The sequence below is a fragment of the Aythya marila genome, assembly GCF_965140915.1.
Source record: "Aythya marila genome assembly, chromosome: 2".
Lineage (NCBI taxonomy): Eukaryota > Metazoa > Chordata > Aves > Anseriformes > Anatidae > Aythya > Aythya marila.
The window spans coordinates 156415649-156432424 of record NC_139043.1 but is presented as its reverse complement, the minus strand read 5'-3'; the positions used below and the strand labels follow the sequence as shown (position 1 = coordinate 156432424).

At 64.8% G+C, this 16776-nt stretch overlaps 2 protein-coding genes across 3 annotated transcripts in view; one reads left to right on the top strand and one right to left on the bottom strand.

Moving 5' to 3' along the window:
- BOP1 (BOP1 ribosomal biogenesis factor) overlaps positions 1 to 14626 on the bottom strand; it is a gene marked incomplete at its 5' end in the record, with an annotated part of 39911 nt that extends 25285 nt beyond the window's left edge. Inside the window, 2 exons of the mRNA XM_082755415.1 lie at positions 9075 to 9176; positions 14456 to 14626. Of these exons, the coding sequence (XP_082611541.1) occupies positions 9075 to 9176; positions 14456 to 14626 (273 nt within the window). The remainder of the gene's footprint in view (positions 1 to 9074; positions 9177 to 14455) is intronic.
- Positions 14627 to 15685: 1059 nt separating this feature from the next.
- HSF1 (heat shock transcription factor 1) overlaps positions 15686 to 16776 on the top strand; it is a 37480-nt gene continuing 36389 nt past the window's right edge. For both annotated transcript variants that reach the window (XM_082754698.1, XM_082754699.1), the window contains exon 1: positions 15686 to 15977. In XM_082754698.1, the coding sequence (XP_082610824.1) occupies positions 15828 to 15977 (150 nt within the window). In that variant the 5' untranslated portion in view covers positions 15686 to 15827. The remainder of the gene's footprint in view (positions 15978 to 16776) is intronic.

Sequence of the window (16776 nt, the reverse complement as noted above, 5' to 3'; positions counted from 1 at the left end):
CCGGTGCCCACCTCCCTCCGTTCCCTCCCCTCCTCTCCCCACGGGCAGGGGCTGCCTTGTGAAGGAGCCGCCCAGCTCTCGCTTCTGTGCAGAGCAGGCCCAGCTCGTTAAAGATTACGAGATGTAAAGGCAGAGCACAGGCCCCCTGCCTCGGCGCCTTCCCAAGCAGGGCGAAGGGGGGAGGTGGCGAGGGGGGAGACGGGGTCCAGGCAGCGGCCCCCTGGGATGTGTGGCCCCCTCCCAGCGCTCCCCACCTGCACAGTGTGCATTTCCCATTGGGACTGATGAATTCCCCCTCCCTGGTGCCCTCAGGGGTGCCCCCACCACCCCTTACAGCTCTGGGAAGGGAAGGAGCCAGGCGCTCGTGGGCTCCGTCCCCCAGCTGCTTTGCATCGTGCCCAGGACCCCCCCGGGACCCCCTCTCCCGGCCATCTGGGAGCAGAGCTCGGCCCGGATGAAAGGGAAAAAGGGAAATCTGCACCAGCCCTGCCCGTGGAGCCGGGCGGGGGGTCTGGCACCTGCACCCCCCTGTCCCCCCCCCTCGCCCAGGGAAGGATTAGGGCACGCGCTGCGGCCCCGCTGCTCCCCGCGACCTGCCGGGAAGAAAAGAGCAGAGCCGTCCCTGTCAACATTCCTCCCGCTAAGGAAAACACGGCCCCTTCCCCTCAAGAGCCCATTAAAGGCAGATTTCCTGCTCGGGTGCCCCGGGCGAGCCCTGCCAGGAAGCTCTGCACCTCGAGGGATGCTCTGCACGGAGACACGGCTCCGGCACCGGCTCCGGCACCAGCTCTGGCTCCTTCTTGGTGGCACAAACCCAGAAAATCCACCCTGGGGGCTGCAGTAACACAGGTGAAGCTCCCCAGGGGGCACAAGGTGCCGTTTTCCTGCTCTCCTCACTGCAGGAGGTGGCAGCTCTGCCCCGATGCCCCCCCAAAACTGCCCGCCCCATCCCCGGCCGCAGCGGGGAGGCTTTCCCTTGGCGATCCCCTTTTGGTGAAGAAGCAAACCCCACAGGTCCTGAGCACCGAGCCGGGGTGGCCTCGTGCCTGGCTGCCTCTCAGCACGATCCCCGCAGCCTCCTGCACGCACCAGACCCCGCTCCCCTCACCTTTACCCAGCTCCCTGCCCCCCCGGGGGGGGCATTTCCAGCTCTTTGCAGCATCCCGACCTTCACGAGGCCACTTTTGGGGGGGCCGAACCCACAGCCAGGAGGACCGCCGGGCGTTTTGGGATAGGACCGGAGCGGGGCGAGGTGCTTTTGTGGATAAACTACACGAGCCCCCCCTGCCAGAGCGCGGCGTGCAGCTGGGGTGGGGACGTCGAGGGGAGCGGGGGCTGCGGCCAAACCTTCTGGCAGCCGGTGCTTCGGTAGCCGGCAGAAGCCGTCAGCGGCGCTTGGCCGCGGAGCAAAGCGCCGCGTGGATCCCGGGCGCACCGACAGGCGCTCGGCGGCGGCTCCGGCGCTCTCCGGTTACAGCCCGGCCCCGGGGGGGGGGCGAGCGCCGGCACCGGCCGCGGCTTCCGATCGTGCTTGGACCCCGCGGAGCTGCTCCTGAGGGGTGGGGGGGACCCGAGCCCACCGGGCTCCGCGTCTGCGCCACGGGAAGGAGGTCCCCGAGGGGTGCGGAGACCCCGAGCTCGCTCCCGAGGCAGCTCCTGCCCCGTGCGTGGAGCCGGCACCGCCAAAATCAGGCACCTGCCTCACCCCCTGCGTCCCCAGGGCTGCGGCTGACTGCCCCCAGCACCTGGTCTGGATGCAGATTTCCCCTGCAGGCTCCCCAAAATCCAGGCTGCTCCAAAAGGGGGGCACAGGAGCCCCCTTCCAGCTGCAGGGCGAGCGGAGCAGAGGCAGAGGAGCTGCCAGCTCACGTCCCCCCGGGCAGCAAACCACCCACCTTAGGTGGCACCGCATCCGTGCCCCCTACCAAGGCACCATTTAATTTAATTTAATTTAATTTAATTTAATTTAATTATCAGGCCTCCACCTGCCACGTGGGTCGGGAAGGAGCCGAGGTGCAGGTGCAGGATGAGGTGCAGGCCCCGCTCCGTGCCACGGGAGGAAGCTCGCTTTGCTTCGCCGGCCCCAGCGGTGCTGGCAGGCAGCAGCCCGCCCGCTATCTTCCAGGGCTTTTGCGAAAGGGGCTGATTATTTTGTTCCAGAGTTTTTCCAGGAATCGCAGCGAAGCCGAGCGGTGTTGTTTTGGACGAGCTGCGCTACTGGATAGGGAGGGATGAAAAAAAAAAATAAAATCTACCAGCGGGGCCAGGCTGCGAGAGAGCCGGGAGCCACAGGAGGGGGCGAGGGGCCAGCGTTTTGGGCTGGCACAGGGCACGGCAGCCCCTGGGGCTCGCTTCCAGGCAGCCGAGCCAGAGCCTTCCCCCAGCACCTCCTGCCCTGCCCCCAGGAGGGGTTAGGAATTTCCAGATTGACCTGGCTGTTCTGGAAGGGGGGGGATTTTAACTCAAATTGCCCCCAAATTGCCCTCGCTGTGGCTGGAGAGCAGCGCGGGGTGCCCGGTGCACGTGGATCTGCCGCAGCCACAGGTCCCGAGCAGTGCCCTGGGTGACTTCACACCCTGCCCCCCGACAGCCTCACGGCCAAAGCCCTGACCCCACAAAATCAACCTGGCCAAATTTCACTCAGGTGCTGCCCCCAGTGCCCCCACAGCCCCCTCAGGCAGCTCGAGGAAGGAATCCCCGCCAGGGAGCAAGGTTGAGCAGCGCCTGGGTTTCAGTTTGGTTTGGTTTTCCTGCCTTCCTCCGAATTGCTGGCTGGTTGGGGCCGGCTGCTTTCTGCTTGGGAGTTCACCGTGCCTTTTTTTTTTTCTTTTTAAGTCACTAAAAGCCTCCTGAACGCACAGCTCTCTGAAAGCAGAGCCCAAATAGCAGTTTCCATGCCCGGCTCACCCCTGGCTGCCTGTCCACGCTCAGCAGCGTGCCTCAGGGAAGGCAGGGTGCTCGTGCTGCCCTTCTCTTCAAGAATCCTCCCAAATGTCCCCCTGACACTGCTGGCACGGTGAGAAAAGTGCCACTGAGCTCACAGCTGCCCATCCACACCGCCTCCTCCGGCACGGTCAGCCAGCGGACACCGCAGCGGCGAGCACCGGGTGGGCAGGAGGCACACGGTCCCGCACAGGCACGGGGTGAGGAGCACTGGATGCGGAGCACTGGATGCATCCACCAGGAGCAGAAAAGAGCTTTTAAGAGCTTTGCAGAGCCCGGAGAGGTGCCTGGTGGCAGCCACCAGCAGGGCCAGCTCCCGGGGGGCAGGAAAAGTGCCACGGCTCGGGGCACCGGTGGTGGTGGCGGAGCGTCAGCCCCGGGGCTCGCACGCCAACCCCCTCCGGTCCCCGAGCAGCCTCCTGCTTCCTCCGCACGTCCTCCGTACCCGGAGAGGAGCCGAGCCTAATGAGGTGGGACATTGGAACAGCGGCCAGCCATTCAGGGCCGGGGGGATGCTCGGGGGGTCCCCGCACCCCAGCCCGACGCCTGCGCCAGGCAGCACCTGCCCGCCCCGCGCGGTGCCGGCGGCGATGCCCGCGTGGCTGGAGCAGAGCCAGGAGGAGAGCTGAAGGCTGGACGCTAGCAGGAGCCCTGGCTCCCGGCTGCGGAGGCGCTGCCAGCTCCAGGAACCGGAGAGGTGGGAGCAGCTCCAGCGGCGGGGGCGGCGAGAGGAGGGCTGCGCCTCGCCAGCCTCGCCGGGAAGGGGAGCGGGCACCGCGCTGGGTGCCGGGGTGAATTGGGGCAGGGGATGCAGCAGGGGATGCCAGCAGCACCCTCGGCTGCTGTGGGACCGTGCCCGAGCTGAGTACGGGGGAAATTGGTGCTTGGCATCACCTGTCCTGCACCTGCAGGCTAAGCACTGCCTCCTGGAGATGGGGGGGGCTCGGTGCCATGGATGGAGCCTCCTGTGGGAAGGTGCTGAGGATGGGTCAGGTGCCGCCAGCCCCGCTGTAAGGCAGCTTTCACCCTGCCAAGCTTTAAACCCTACCCTTGGTGTGCTGCCCAGCTCCGTGCCCGGTGTCACCCCACCGAGGTGGCAGCAGCCTTTGGGTGCCCGGGGGGCAGAGGCAGCGGGATGGGGGGGCTGCAATCAGCCCCCGCAGAAGGACGGGCCGTAAGCCGAGACGCAGCCGAGCGGCGTAGACCCAGCACGCAGAGGGGGAAAGTAAATGGAAAAAAAAAAAAAAAAAAAGAAGAAGAAAGAAAAAAAGAAAAGAAAGAAAAAGTTTCCACTCATCAGCCGAAAGTTGTTGTGGGTTTCTCGCTCTCCTTGGGTCAGAGACCTGATCGTTTAAATGCGCTCGGTGATGTCATTCCTTCCAGAAGGAAAAAGCCTTTCCTGCCCCAACTGAGCTGCTTTACAAACGCTTTAAATATCAAGCCTGGGGCAGCCAAAAGACAGAGCAATTTACCTCTTTTTTTTTTTTTTTTTCATGCCTGTATCAGCACCGGTTCATCGCTGCCTTTCCCTCGGCGCTGCACCAGCCCTGCCTGGACCTCGAGTCCTCCTCATTTTCCCCCTGAGACCCTCGGCACCGGGGGCTCCCGTGCCACCGGCCCCTTCCCCACGGCACGGCACGGGGACGCGCGGCGGTGCCGAGCCCTCGCTGGCAGCAGCGTGGGGAAGGGGCTGCCCCGAGCCTGGCAGCTCCAGCCCCGGTCCCCAGGCTCCGCAGGGAAATTTTCCATCCTGGCTGCGAGCTCCAGAAACCCGAGCGAGTGCCCGAGCCGCTCGCAGCTGCCCGAGCTTCCCCCCCTTGGTCCAGCCCTGCTTTCCTGCGGGGGCCCCGAGCGTCACGGAGCCGGCCCCGAATCCCTCCCTCCTCTTCCTCTAGAGCAGGAGCAGGGGCACGGGGCACGGAGCGAGGCTCGGGCCCCTGGGGCTCTGCCCAGCCTGCACGTAGCACACGAACGTGCAGCAGCCGAGGCCCCGAGGGGAGCCCCTGCGCTGGATTTCACCGGGAAAGCCACGGGGCACGGGCTGTGGGATGAGCACCTCGGGTGGCCACCGCGTGGCTGAAGGTGGAGGGAAGACCCCAGAGCAGCCCAGACCCCGCAGCAGCCCCGCGGAGCCCCCCAGACCCCTGACCAAAAGGGATGAGAGGGGTCCCTGAGCCCCGTCGCCCCGGCACGGAGTGGAGCCCCTCGGGGCCGAGCGCTGGTTTGTAGGGTCCCGAGAGCACCGGGTTTATTTGGAGACACCCCAGCTCCAGATGTCCTCGTTACTCCTGCCAGTATCTGCACACCTCGGTGCCTCAAAACCCCTGGCACCACACGGCCAGAGCCGTGTAAGGGAATCACAAAGCTCCCCTCCTGCCGCTGCGGCGTTAAACCCGACGCCGTTTCATCTCGCCCGGCATCCCCTTGTGCTACCTCCTGCATCCTGTTCCCGCGTCCTCCCAGGCTCCGCTCGGGCTCCAAACTACACAAATCTTGTCTTTTCACATCTCTTCAGCTCCCGATTCCCCCCAGGCCTCCAATTAGCCCCGCTATCCATCTCTGGAGCTCTTTTTTTTCCCTCTTTCCCTCCGTCTTTTCCAAATGGAATAATGGAAATGGGGCATGGCACTGCAGCTGGAGGACCTCACCGCCGGGCTGGAATGGCGCGTTCAGCGCTCGCCTTCCTGCAGCCCGTTCCCAACCCCTTCCCGGTGCCGAGCAGCAGCTGCTTTCGGCGAGCACTTTCCAAGAACTCGGTTCCTGTGAGCGAGAGGCTGTTTGGGAGGCACACGAAGGAGCCCCCACCACCCCCGGAGCCGCCTCCTTTAGGGCAGGTAACGGGGCTGAGCGCGAGCTCTCCTCCAAAGCTCCCTGCCCTGCACCCACAACCAGCCCAGGGCGCAGGGATGGGCGCAGGCACCTTCCCTCCGCAGAAAGGGGAAGGGACTTAAAAAAATCGTGGACCCCCGCAGCAGAACCACTGGACACAGGGCAGCGGGGGCACTTTGGGAAGCAGCTCCCCCAGGGTGGCCGCAGCCCGGGGGGTGCCAGGCCCTCCCTAACCCCTCGCCGCCTCCTCCTCTCGCACCTCCGCGGGGCCGAGCACGCGCGGCCGCCCGGCCAGGCACGCTCGCGGGGGAGCGGGGAGCCCGGAGCATCTGCTGGAGCCAGGCAGGTCAGGAAGCGCACGCACGGCCGCGCACACACACACAGGGAGCGATGAGTTTAAGGAGCTGTCTGCCAGCAGCACATTCTGCAGGGTTTTTTCCTCTCTTGGCTAATCAGCTACTGAAAGAAGAGCTCCCTCAGCCCGGCCAGCGCTGCGCCCCCCGCCCGGCTCAGCTGCGCTGCGGAGGAGGGAAGTGGGCTTGGAACAGCCGCCGGCTCACCGAGGAGCACTCAACGCGCCTTCATTCATTATCCACTGACATATGGAATAGTCATTGTGGGAGGAAACAGAACCAAACAAAAGCCCCAAAACTGCTTCCTCCCAGCGAGGCCCTGACAGCCTCTGCAGCTCGCGGCCATTCATCTCCGCGCGGCCGAGCGCGGCGACGCCGGGGGAGCGCCGGGGGCCGGGCGGTGGGGACGGCCCCGGCGGCACCTCCGCGGTGGGCACGGACCCCGGGGCTCCAGCAGCGGGCACGGGGAGGCCCCGCGTGCGACACGGGCTCCCCACCCGCCCGGCCCGGCCAGGAAACCGATTTATTTTGTTGTGTCTCTTCTCGGAGCGCACGGCAGAGACCGGCCGGGCTCCCGGCCAGGCTGAGCGCCGGCAGCTGCCAAGTGAGCAGGAGCACAGCTAGAAGAAATTTAGTCTGCGCTAAACACAGGGGCATAGCAGGTCTGAGCCATTATTCTTTATTAAAGAGCTCCCGAGCCCACGCACAGGCAGAGAGGGGAGCGAGCGCTGAGTGACAGCCGGCGCAGCAGCAGCGGCGCGCCCCGGGGCACGGCGGTGCCACCGGATGTTTTCCCAACTGCTGCTGCTTTCGGGAGCCATCCTGCGGGCGCTGAGTGCTGGGGCTGGCTGGGAGGTCGGCCGGGGCCACGGGAGCGTGGTCGGAGGTTGGTGGAGAGGAGCAGGGGGGTGGCACGCAGCTGGGGGACCCCCCGGCACCCACTTGCTCTGCGGGGAAATAGTGCCCGGGGACAGGCACACAGCAGGGGCTCCTGGGCAGCCTCAGCACCAGGGCTGGCTGCAGGAGGAAGCGGCACCGGGGGGTTCCCTGCCACGACCACTGAGAGCTGCCAGCACTCGAGGTAACGCCCAGGTCTGAGGAAATTATCGTGGCGATGCAAAGGGGCAGGCAGGAGCGCAAGGCTCCGTCTCTACCCGGATGTCACTGCATTTCTCGTGGATGCCTGGCACTGATGGCAGGGATGAACCACGGGGATAACCCACGGGGATAAATCACGGGGATAACCCACGGGGATAACCCGCTCCCACAGGTTATCCCACCCCAAAATGCCGTCCCCAAGGTGGTCACACCACGGTCACACCAGCTCCGGGTGCCGCGAGACGCTGCTCAGAGCGCACTGCAAACCCCAGGGCTGTTTGCAAGAGGGGTGGTCCCGAGCCCCCCAGCAGCAGCGACTGCAGGTACGGGATGAGCTCGGGATGAGCTCGGGATGTGCTCGGGATGAGCTCCAGCCCCAGCCCCTGGGCACATCTCAAAGGCACACCGGGGTCGGGCTGCGCACCGACGGCCCGAGGGCGGACGCACGCGTCCTGGGTACCCTGGGGAGCAGCGTGGCTCAGCGAGCCTTTAATTAGGAAGAGGCCACAAATTAACGAGGACAAAGGTACGACGCGAGCCAGCTCTTAACAAAAAAAATTAATAAGAGAAAAATAAAACCCGCAGCTCCCCTCGCAGCCCTCCTGCTCCCCGTGCCCCCCATCCCGCCCGAGCACAAAGCCCCCAGTGTGCGCGTCGCGGCCGCAGGAAGCAGAAGCTTCAGGGTTCTTCTGGGGGAGAGATAACTACAATCACAGAGAGAGGGCAGGGGGCTGGGAGCGGGGAACAAGGAACAAAGCCACTGGAAGCTGCTCTGATGTCAACAGGTTCTGAATCAGCGCTCCCCCCACGGGGGCCCTGAAACAGGACCAGCTGGGGAGAGAGAGACCTCGAATTCCTGCATGAAAGGGTTTTTTTTTTTTCCTGGGTTATGCTGGAGACATTACACAAGTGTATGTTTTCTATAGTCATATATTTCCCCTCTCTCTAAATCTCTATTCCAGACCCGGGGGCAGGGACTGCCGGCAGCTCCAGCGCCAGCCCAGGTGGGCCTCCAACATCTCCAAAACCCAGCCCGCGGGGGGCTGGCTCCCGCTCCTCCCCGCAGGTCCCCTGGGGCTGGCGCATCCCCCAGGGCTCTGACGAGCACAATCTGAGTCCCTTCACCCACCCCAAACACCCGAGGGACACCATCCTGGGGCTGGGTGCTCAGCCAGGAGCCCTGCTCAGGTCCGTGCCCCACAAATCCCCGTCCCCATCCCCGTGGCTGCTCCCGGTGCAAGCGAGCTCCCGGTTTCGGCCCCGTCCCGGTAAGCTCTGGGGCTGCCCCGGCACCTTTCAGGTGACCCCCGGCCCGGGGACGAGGGCCGGATCCGAATCCAAACGCCCCCGCAGCCCTTGGTGCTCGGATCCGTGCCGACCCCGGGGCCCTGCTGGAACAGCTGATGTGCGCCTGTCGCATTAATTGGTTTAGCAGACGATTAAGAGAGGCGGTGAGTTGTCGGGGACAACCGGACCCGCGGAGCGTTTTCTCACCGAGATCCCGCTGCCGTCCACACGGGCAGCCTCCAACCCTTCCCGTGGCGTCCAGCAGAAAGCCACAGCCCTGGGTGGGCAAAGGGGCTGCGACCCTCGGGCAGGGCAAACGGGGGCTCTGCCTTCATGTGAGGCAGACCCGGCACCCCCTTTGGCTGCCCTGAGCACCAAGCCACCAAAATCAGCAGCAAAAAGAGCAGTTCAGGGCAATCCCTGTGCAGAGGCAGCGCCGTTTGACCACGCTCCCTCCCCTGAGTTTGCACTGAAGCCAACAAGGAGAGGAAAATCCATCCTGCCATCTCACATCTGTATTAAAACCACCACCAGCACGACAAAAAGCTTTGCAGCGGGTCCTACCTCCTCATCCGAGCTGTCCTCCACGTATTCGTCCTGGGCAAGCCGACGCTCCTCTTCGGTCAGGAAGGGCCCAGCCTCCAGCTTCCTGGGAGCCCCTTTGACCTGGAGGGGAAAAAAAAACAGCTCAGTAAATCCCTCCGAATGAAGCCCTGCGCTGCTGTGCTCCCTGCAGCAGCCTCGGCTGGGCCACGAGGCCTGGAGCTGCCCCCAGTGCCCGGCGGGTGCCGGGTCCGAGGCCACCACGAGCGCTCGGTGCTGCGCACGCGACCTCTCGCTCCCAGCTCCTCGGGGACGCTGCATCAGGAGGAAGGAAGGAAAGGAGGAAGGAAAAGGCTCGTTAAGCAGTGGGCAATTCTGCTTGTTGGGGACTTCATGGACAAAATCATCACCTCCTCCTGAGGACAGGTTGCTGGAGCAGCCCCGACAGCTATTAATGTGCAAAATCACATCCCCGCTCCCTGGGCTCCAAACCTCTCCGGTCCACGGCCCCCACACCCCAGCCCCCTTCCAGATGGGGACCTCCAGACCATACCCAGAGCTCCTGAAGGGTCTCAGGAGCACCAGGCGGTGATGGCCCCGTCCTCACCACCAGCCCCAGGTGAGGTCGGTGTGGGCAGTGCCACCCGCAGAGCCCCAGGTCCGCTTCTCCCGCGTGCGCCCTGTGCGCACAGCCCCTGCCCGCCTGGGGTCATTCTGAGCCTGGCACAGGATTTAGGGTCCCTGAACCCCACAAGGTGCCCGCCAGCCCCCTCCTGCAGCCCGTGGAGGTCTCTGCTGGCAGATCCCCGGCACCTCGATGGCTCCGTGGTGTGCCCCACGCAGAGCTCCGTTCCCCCTGCTGGGCTCCACCACGTTTGCGCTCAGGACCGCGGAGCTGCTGGACGAAGCGTGCAAGATGGGGTGAAGCACCCACGACCCCAGCAGCACCACCTGAAGTTACTGATGAGTTTCAAAGTGATGAGTGCTGTTGGAGCCACTCTGAAGCCCAAATTTTTTGGCAGAGAGGCCCGGGGTGGCAAGGCCAGCGGGATGGAGATGGCCACGTGTGACACGCCGGGCCAGGCGCCTCCGTCCGCGGTCACCCGCGGGGCACCGCGAGCAGCCTCGGTCCCCGGGGGATCCCCACGCCTGCCCTGTGCCAGGACGGGGGCTCGGACACCGCGGGGCCACGTGGCAGAGCCGCGGTCAGACAGCGCCGGCCGCCAGGCTTCGCCCACTCGCTGAGCTGTGTGGGTGCCGAGCGAGCGGCAGATCCTGCCCTGCAAAACAGATTCGCTCCCCCCCCTCCTCCCCGGCTTCGCCACTCGGGGTGGGGGTAGGGGGAGAAGGGGGACCCTGGCTAGATCGGGTTTACGGGAGGATTCGGAGAAATAATCGGAAAAACAGCCCCAGAAAACGTCCCCCGCGGGAGCAGTAAAGCCCGCGCAGTGTGTGATCACCTTCTGCTGGACGCGCGGGGAGCGGGGTGGGAGAGAGCCTGGAAAATCCTGGGCCGGCAAGAGGATGAGATTACTGCAAAAACAAAGGGCTTTATTAAAAAATTTTTAAAAAGGGGAGATTGGAGATAAGTTTTTTTCCAGGCTTTTGGCGCTACGAGGGCTCTGGACTTGAGTTTCCATCTCTCCCTCTCGTCTCCCCCTCTCCCGCCACCGCGATGAGCGGGGAAGGAGCCGGGGCCGCGCTGCAGGGCCCTGGGGCACCGAGGAGCCAGGACCCCCACAGGGGGCTCACCCCAGCCAGCAAAGCCCACCCGAGGCCGTGTCTGTGGATTGAGGGCATCTACGGGCAGGTCAAAAAAAAACCTTCACCAGGAAACCTTTCAGAAAAGCTTCGCCAGGAGAGCAGGGAAGAGCCCAGCGAGGACATCGCTCGCACACCCAGCACGCTGCCTGGGACGCACCGAGCCCTCCAAAGAGGGTATTTTACCCCAAACCAGGACTCCTAAGGGGGTTTCAGGCACCAGGATCTGCCATCCAACTCCTCCTGCAGGCGTGCCCAGCACCCCTCTGCTCTGCTCTGCCCGGTGCCTTTCCCCACGCCGCAGCTCAGCACCGTGGGAGCCGCGTTTCAGGCACGGGAGCGCAGCGACCGCTCCTCTCCCCAGCCCTGCAGCGGTGCTCGTTCCACCAGAGGGCGGCAAGCCGTGCCGGACACGCTGCCAAAATCCAGCAAAACCCCCCCAAAACGCTCCCCTGGCACCCCACACCACGGCCAGGGCTCAGGGACAGGGGCTGTGCGCCGAGACCCGCGGCCTCCTCCTGCCCGAGCGCTCCCCGTGCGCGCTGCCCCAGGTGAGCTCAAGAGAAGAGCTCGGAGAAACCCCAAAGCGGGATCCCTGCGCTGAACCACACGCAGAGGGGCAAGGAGAAGGGGGGTGCTGCCCACAGCCCCATCCACGGCACCCCACGCCATCGAGGCTGAGCTTTAGGGTGGCTGGATGCAGGCGGAGCAGGGGACACGAGCCCCGGCTGCCCCAGGAGCCTCACGGCACCGCTCAGGGCAGGTCGCAGCCACCAGGCACAGGGGGAGCAAACCCTACAACAAGCTCACCGCGCTCCTGGCTGCCAAGAGGTGGAAGAAAAGGGCTGGAAGGTGGCTGAAAGCAGCAGGAGCCGCGCTGGCTCCGCTCCCCCCCGGCGCAGAACCTGCCCGCCTCCCCCCGCGCAGCCCTCGGCGCGCTCCCACGCAGTTCCCCCCAGGTTCTGGAGAAGAGATCAGCAGCTCCTGGCCTGCGATCCTCCAGCGGGAGGGGAGGGGTCCCAGCAGCCGTGGAGGGGAGCCCCCCAGCACCGTGGCAGGGGGATGAGGATGGTGGCAAGTGCCCAACAGGAGGGTGCCAGGCGGGTTCGGGAGCTGCCACAGCCTCTGCAGGACAAAACACCCGTCAGCAGCAGGGTCAGGAGAGGGGCTGTGAGGTTTTTCCTCTGTTCAGGGCCAGCAGCGGGACCTGGATCTGTGGTGCCGAGCCTGGAGCTCGCTGAGGTCGAGTGGTGGAGGTGGGGAAAGGCACGCACCCGCTGCACGCCCCGTACATCCTCCTTGGCTAAGGCAGGACGGCACCACCGGGTGCTCCGCTCCCCGAGGAGCTGCAGCCAAAATGAAGACAGAGTGGCCAAAATCCTCCTCGTTGAGCAGGGTCCCCAAGGAGCCCGTAAAACCACTAAGCCTGGTGGCAGCTGTAGGGCCAAGCACGGGTTTCCCTCGCTGCCGTTTTGTTTTCAGGGGTTTCCATCCTCCAACAACCTCTTGCAGGGGACCAAGGGGGTCCCAAATGCTGTCACAGCACCTGCAGGTGAACACGGGGACGCCTCCGGTTGGAGCTCAGACATCAGAGGATCCAAACGGGCACTTCCAGAAGAGCAAGGACAGGGTTTGTGCCAGGGCCAGCCTCGGGGGATTCCATGAAGTTTTTCACCCCGAGGGCAAACGTCCATTTGAAGGTGGTGCAGGGGGGGTTTCCTGGGGTAGGACGGCAGCACAGCACCACCTCAGCCCACCAGGACCCCTCCCCAGGGTGCCAGGAGCGGGGCCGGGCAGCACCGGGGCTGCTGAGGAAGAGAGGCCAGCGCTGGAAATCATTAGGAGGAAATCCAAGCCCACAAGGACAGCCCAATATTTACGCAGCCCTGCGGACCAGCAGGACCCAAAGGTTGTGGGCATCGTCTCCAGAGCCCTCAGCCCTCCTTTTGCTTCTCCTGTTTGCTCAAACACAAAGCTCCTGCAGGAACACTCCCAAACGTGCAGAGAGCAGCAACGCCCCGGACCCGAGGATCCCTGGAGCCAGAGCTGGTGAATTTGGCACCAGCGGGGGTCCCTCGAGCTGGGGGGAAGATTTGGGAAAACGGAGGAGCCACCACCAAGAGCTGTGTCTGTCCACGGCTGGGGCTGGCACCGCCTTCCTGCTGCCTGCTTCCTGATGCCCTTGGAGGTCTTTGCCATCCCAAACGACTCCACGATCCCGTTCTGTGGTGAAGGTGACCCCGGTGCCTGCGGTCAGCTCCTCCTGAGCCCTGCACAGCCTGGCGTGGACATCCGTGTGCCTCCCTGCCCCTTCTCACACTTCTCCCATCAGCAGCCCTGCAGCCCCTGGAGGACGCAGCCTGGGGATCCTCCCCGAGCTCCTTTTGCTTGCTGCAAGATTCCCGGGACAGGCACAGACCCCGCAGAGCCTGGTGGATGTGGCACACCACGGCTGTGCCTGCAGGATGGAGCTGATAGCAGCAGGCTGGGAACCCCATGGGAGGCTCCTGGGGCACCACAGGGACGGCACCGAGGGGTTGGAGCAATCCAGCACCCGTGGGGAGTCCCGGGTTTAAAACAGCTCCCACGGGACCGAGGTCTCATGCTTGGGGCACTGCCACCAGCCCCTAGCACGATGCCGTGCCACAGCGGGTGCGTGTCACCTCCAACGGGTTTTAAGCTTGGGGCTTAAAAATAATTCGAGTTTTGAGAACGAATTTAGCAAAGGCAGAGGAGCCAGCCTCCGGGCAGCGCTGCCTGTTCCTGGGAGGCTCTTCCTTGCAAACTCACCTCTGCTCCGCTTGGTCCCAAGCAATGCCCAAACCCGCACTGCGCCTAGCTCCCCAAATCCTGGGCTCTCTCCGGAGAGCTGGCTGGAGCACAGAAGCTTCCAAAACCACAACGCAGCCGCCTGCAAGCCGCCCCCATGGGTGTTATCTGGGGGCTTTAAAGCAGAGGCAGCCCAGCTGCGGGGGGATGCAGGTGCCAGGAGGGAGCGCAAGGGGCTCTGAAGGCACAAGCAGGGGGTGAGCGCTCGTTTGGGCACATTTGGTGCCCTCCAGGTCCTGCCCCGTGCCAAACCCCTCGGGTACGGCCACAGGGAAACCTCCAAGCTGCGGGTGTGCGACCCCAAGATCTCCTGGTACTCACGTCCAGCCAAGAAAAATGAGCATCAGGAGCCACGAAACTCGCGTGGTTTAGGGAATTGAGCGCTCTGAGGAGCAAAACGGCACCGGGGAACCGAGCTGAGGGTCCCCAGCGGCTCCTGGAGGCGGCGCGGGGATGGGGACACCCCGAGGGGGACGGGGACACCCCGAGGGGGACTGGTGCTGAGCGGGGGCACAGCAGGAGCCGCGCGTTAGGGCAAGCTCCAGCGTGAATTTGTCACCAACCTTTGCGCCCAGCTCGCCTGGAACAGGAGGACACCTCTAAAATAATTAAAAACGGTAAAAATAATGAAAAGCAGGGAAGGTGTCCACGAGGGAAGTGTCAGGAATTCGGGCTCCAGGAACAAACGGGCAGGGGGGTCCCTCCTGCCCCCAGGCAAGCAGCTGCGGGGCTGCCCCCAAATAATGGGGCACAGGGCATGGGGCTCGCAGCCCCCCCACCCCAAAAAGCCCCATCCCAGCCCCGTTCCTCACCCGTCCTGCAGGGGCTGTGGTGCTGCCGGGCTCTTCCTCATCATCCTCATCCTCCTCATCTTCATCCTCGTCATCTTCCTCCTCCTCGTCCTCGTCTTCTTCTCCACTCCCCTCCTCCTCCTCCTCCTCTTCCTCCTCCTCCTCGTCCTCGCTGCCCCCCCAGCTCTCGCTGTCGCTGCCCCCCAGCCCCCAGCCCCCGCTGGGCTCCGGCTCCTCGGCTCCGGGGCTCGGCGCCTCCTGGGGCTGCGGGGCGAAAAACGGGAGGGGGTCAGGGCCGGGCACCGGGACCGGGGCACCCCGGGACCCCCCGGTAACCACGGTGACCCCCCCGGTAACCCCCCAGTAACCATGGTAACCCTATGATAACCCCCCCGGTAACCATAGCATCCCCCGGTAACCCCCCGGTAAACCCCTCAAATAACCATATGAACCCCCGGTAACCATGGTAACCTCCCGGTAACCCCCCGGTAACCACGGCAACCCCCGGTAACCCCCCCGGTAACCATGGTAACCCTCTGGTAACCCCCCGGTAACCCCGGTGCCCCCCCGATAACCCCCCAAATAACCGTAGCAACCCCCGGTAACCATGGTAACGCCCCGGTAGCCCCCCGGTAACCATGGTAACCCCCCGGTAACCCCCGATAACCCCCCGGTAACCATGGTAACCCCCCAGGTAACCCCCCGGTAACCCCGGTGCCCCCCCGGTAACCCCCCAAATAACCGTAGTAACCCCCGGTAACCATGGTAACCCTCTGATAACCCCCGGTAACCACAGTAACCCCCCGGTAGCCCCCCGGTAACCATGGTAACCCCCTCCCGTTCCCCCCCCTCCCCACCTCCGCCATGCCGGTGCCGCGTGCGCCGCCGCGCTCCTCGTGCGCCGGGGTCAGAGGTCACGGCCCCGCCCCCTGCCGCCTCCTTCCGCCTTCCGGGCCCGGCTCCACCTCCGGGGGGGGGCGGAAAATAACGGGGTGGGGGGGGGGGCGAGGGATACCGGAGGCAGCGGCGGGGTCAGAGGGCAGAGGGCGCGCAGCCCCACGCGCATGCGCCGCCGCCACCCGCCCAACTGAGGGGGGCTCAGGAGGAGGGCGGGGGGGAAAACCAAGCGAGGCGCGGGCGCGCATGCGCAGCACCCCCTTTCCCGCCGCCTCTCTCCGCGTTGGGGGCGTGGCGGAGGGGGGCGGGGGCGGCGCCGCGCATGCGCGCGGGCGCCCCGCGCCGAGGGGGGCTCGTCCCGGCGGCGTCCCAAGATGGCGGCGGCCATGCAGGGCCCCGCGGGCGGCGCTGCGCAGGCGGCGGCCGGGCCCCGAGGCGGCGGCGGGCGGCGGCGGCGCTGAGCCCACGGAACCCGGGCCCCGAGGCCTCGACGGCCATGGAGGGCCCCGGCGGTGCGGCGGCGGTGGGCGCCGGGCCCGGTGGTGGCGGCGGTGGCGGCGGCGGTAGCAACGTGCCGGCCTTCCTCACCAAGCTGTGGACGCTGGTGGAGGACCCCGACACCGACCCCCTCATCTGCTGGAGCCCGGTGAGCACCGGCGGAGGCCAGGCCGAGGCCGCGGGGCTCGGGTCCCGGCAGCGGGCGAACGCCCGCTGCCGGGACCCGACCCCGCGGCCGAGGCCCTGGCGTTTTTCCGGAAAAAAATCCTCGTTTTTTAATGTTTTTAATGGTTTTCTCGTTAGTCGGTAATTAAAAGAGGGTGTCAGGGGGTCCTGAGGGGGTTTTGTGGGAGGAGAGGTGGGATTGGGGGGTGTGAGGGGGAGTTGGTGAGGAGAAGGGGGAAATAAGGGGGAAAATAGGTGAAAAAGGGGGTAAAAAAAGGTAAAAATAGGTGAAAAAGGGGATGAAAAAGTAAAAATGGGTAAAAAAAGGGGGTAAAAATGGGTGAAAAATGGGGTAAAGCTGCATGGGGTGGGGGTGGGTGGAGGTAGAGGTGGGGGTTGGGGGTGTGGAGGGTGAAGGGGTTTCGGGGAGGGAAGGTAGGAATTGGGGGTGGGGAGGGGGAATTAGTGAGAAATTGATGGAATTGGTTAATGGAGTTAATGAAAAATGCAGGGAAAGAAGCGTCAGAGGAGGTAAAAGTGCACAGGGTGGGTGGTTGTGGGGTTATGCTTGGGGTTTGGGGGGTTGGGGGTGTGGGGCCTGAGGGGGTTTCCATAGGGAAAGGCAGAAATAGGGGGTCTGTGAGGGGAAATTGGTGAAAAAAGCAGGAAAATCGGCATCAGAGGAGGTAAAACTGCACAGTGCAAGGTTGTAGTTGGGTTTTGGGGGGTTAGGGATGTGGGTTCTGAGGGGATTTCCATAGGGAAAGGTATAAATAGGGGGT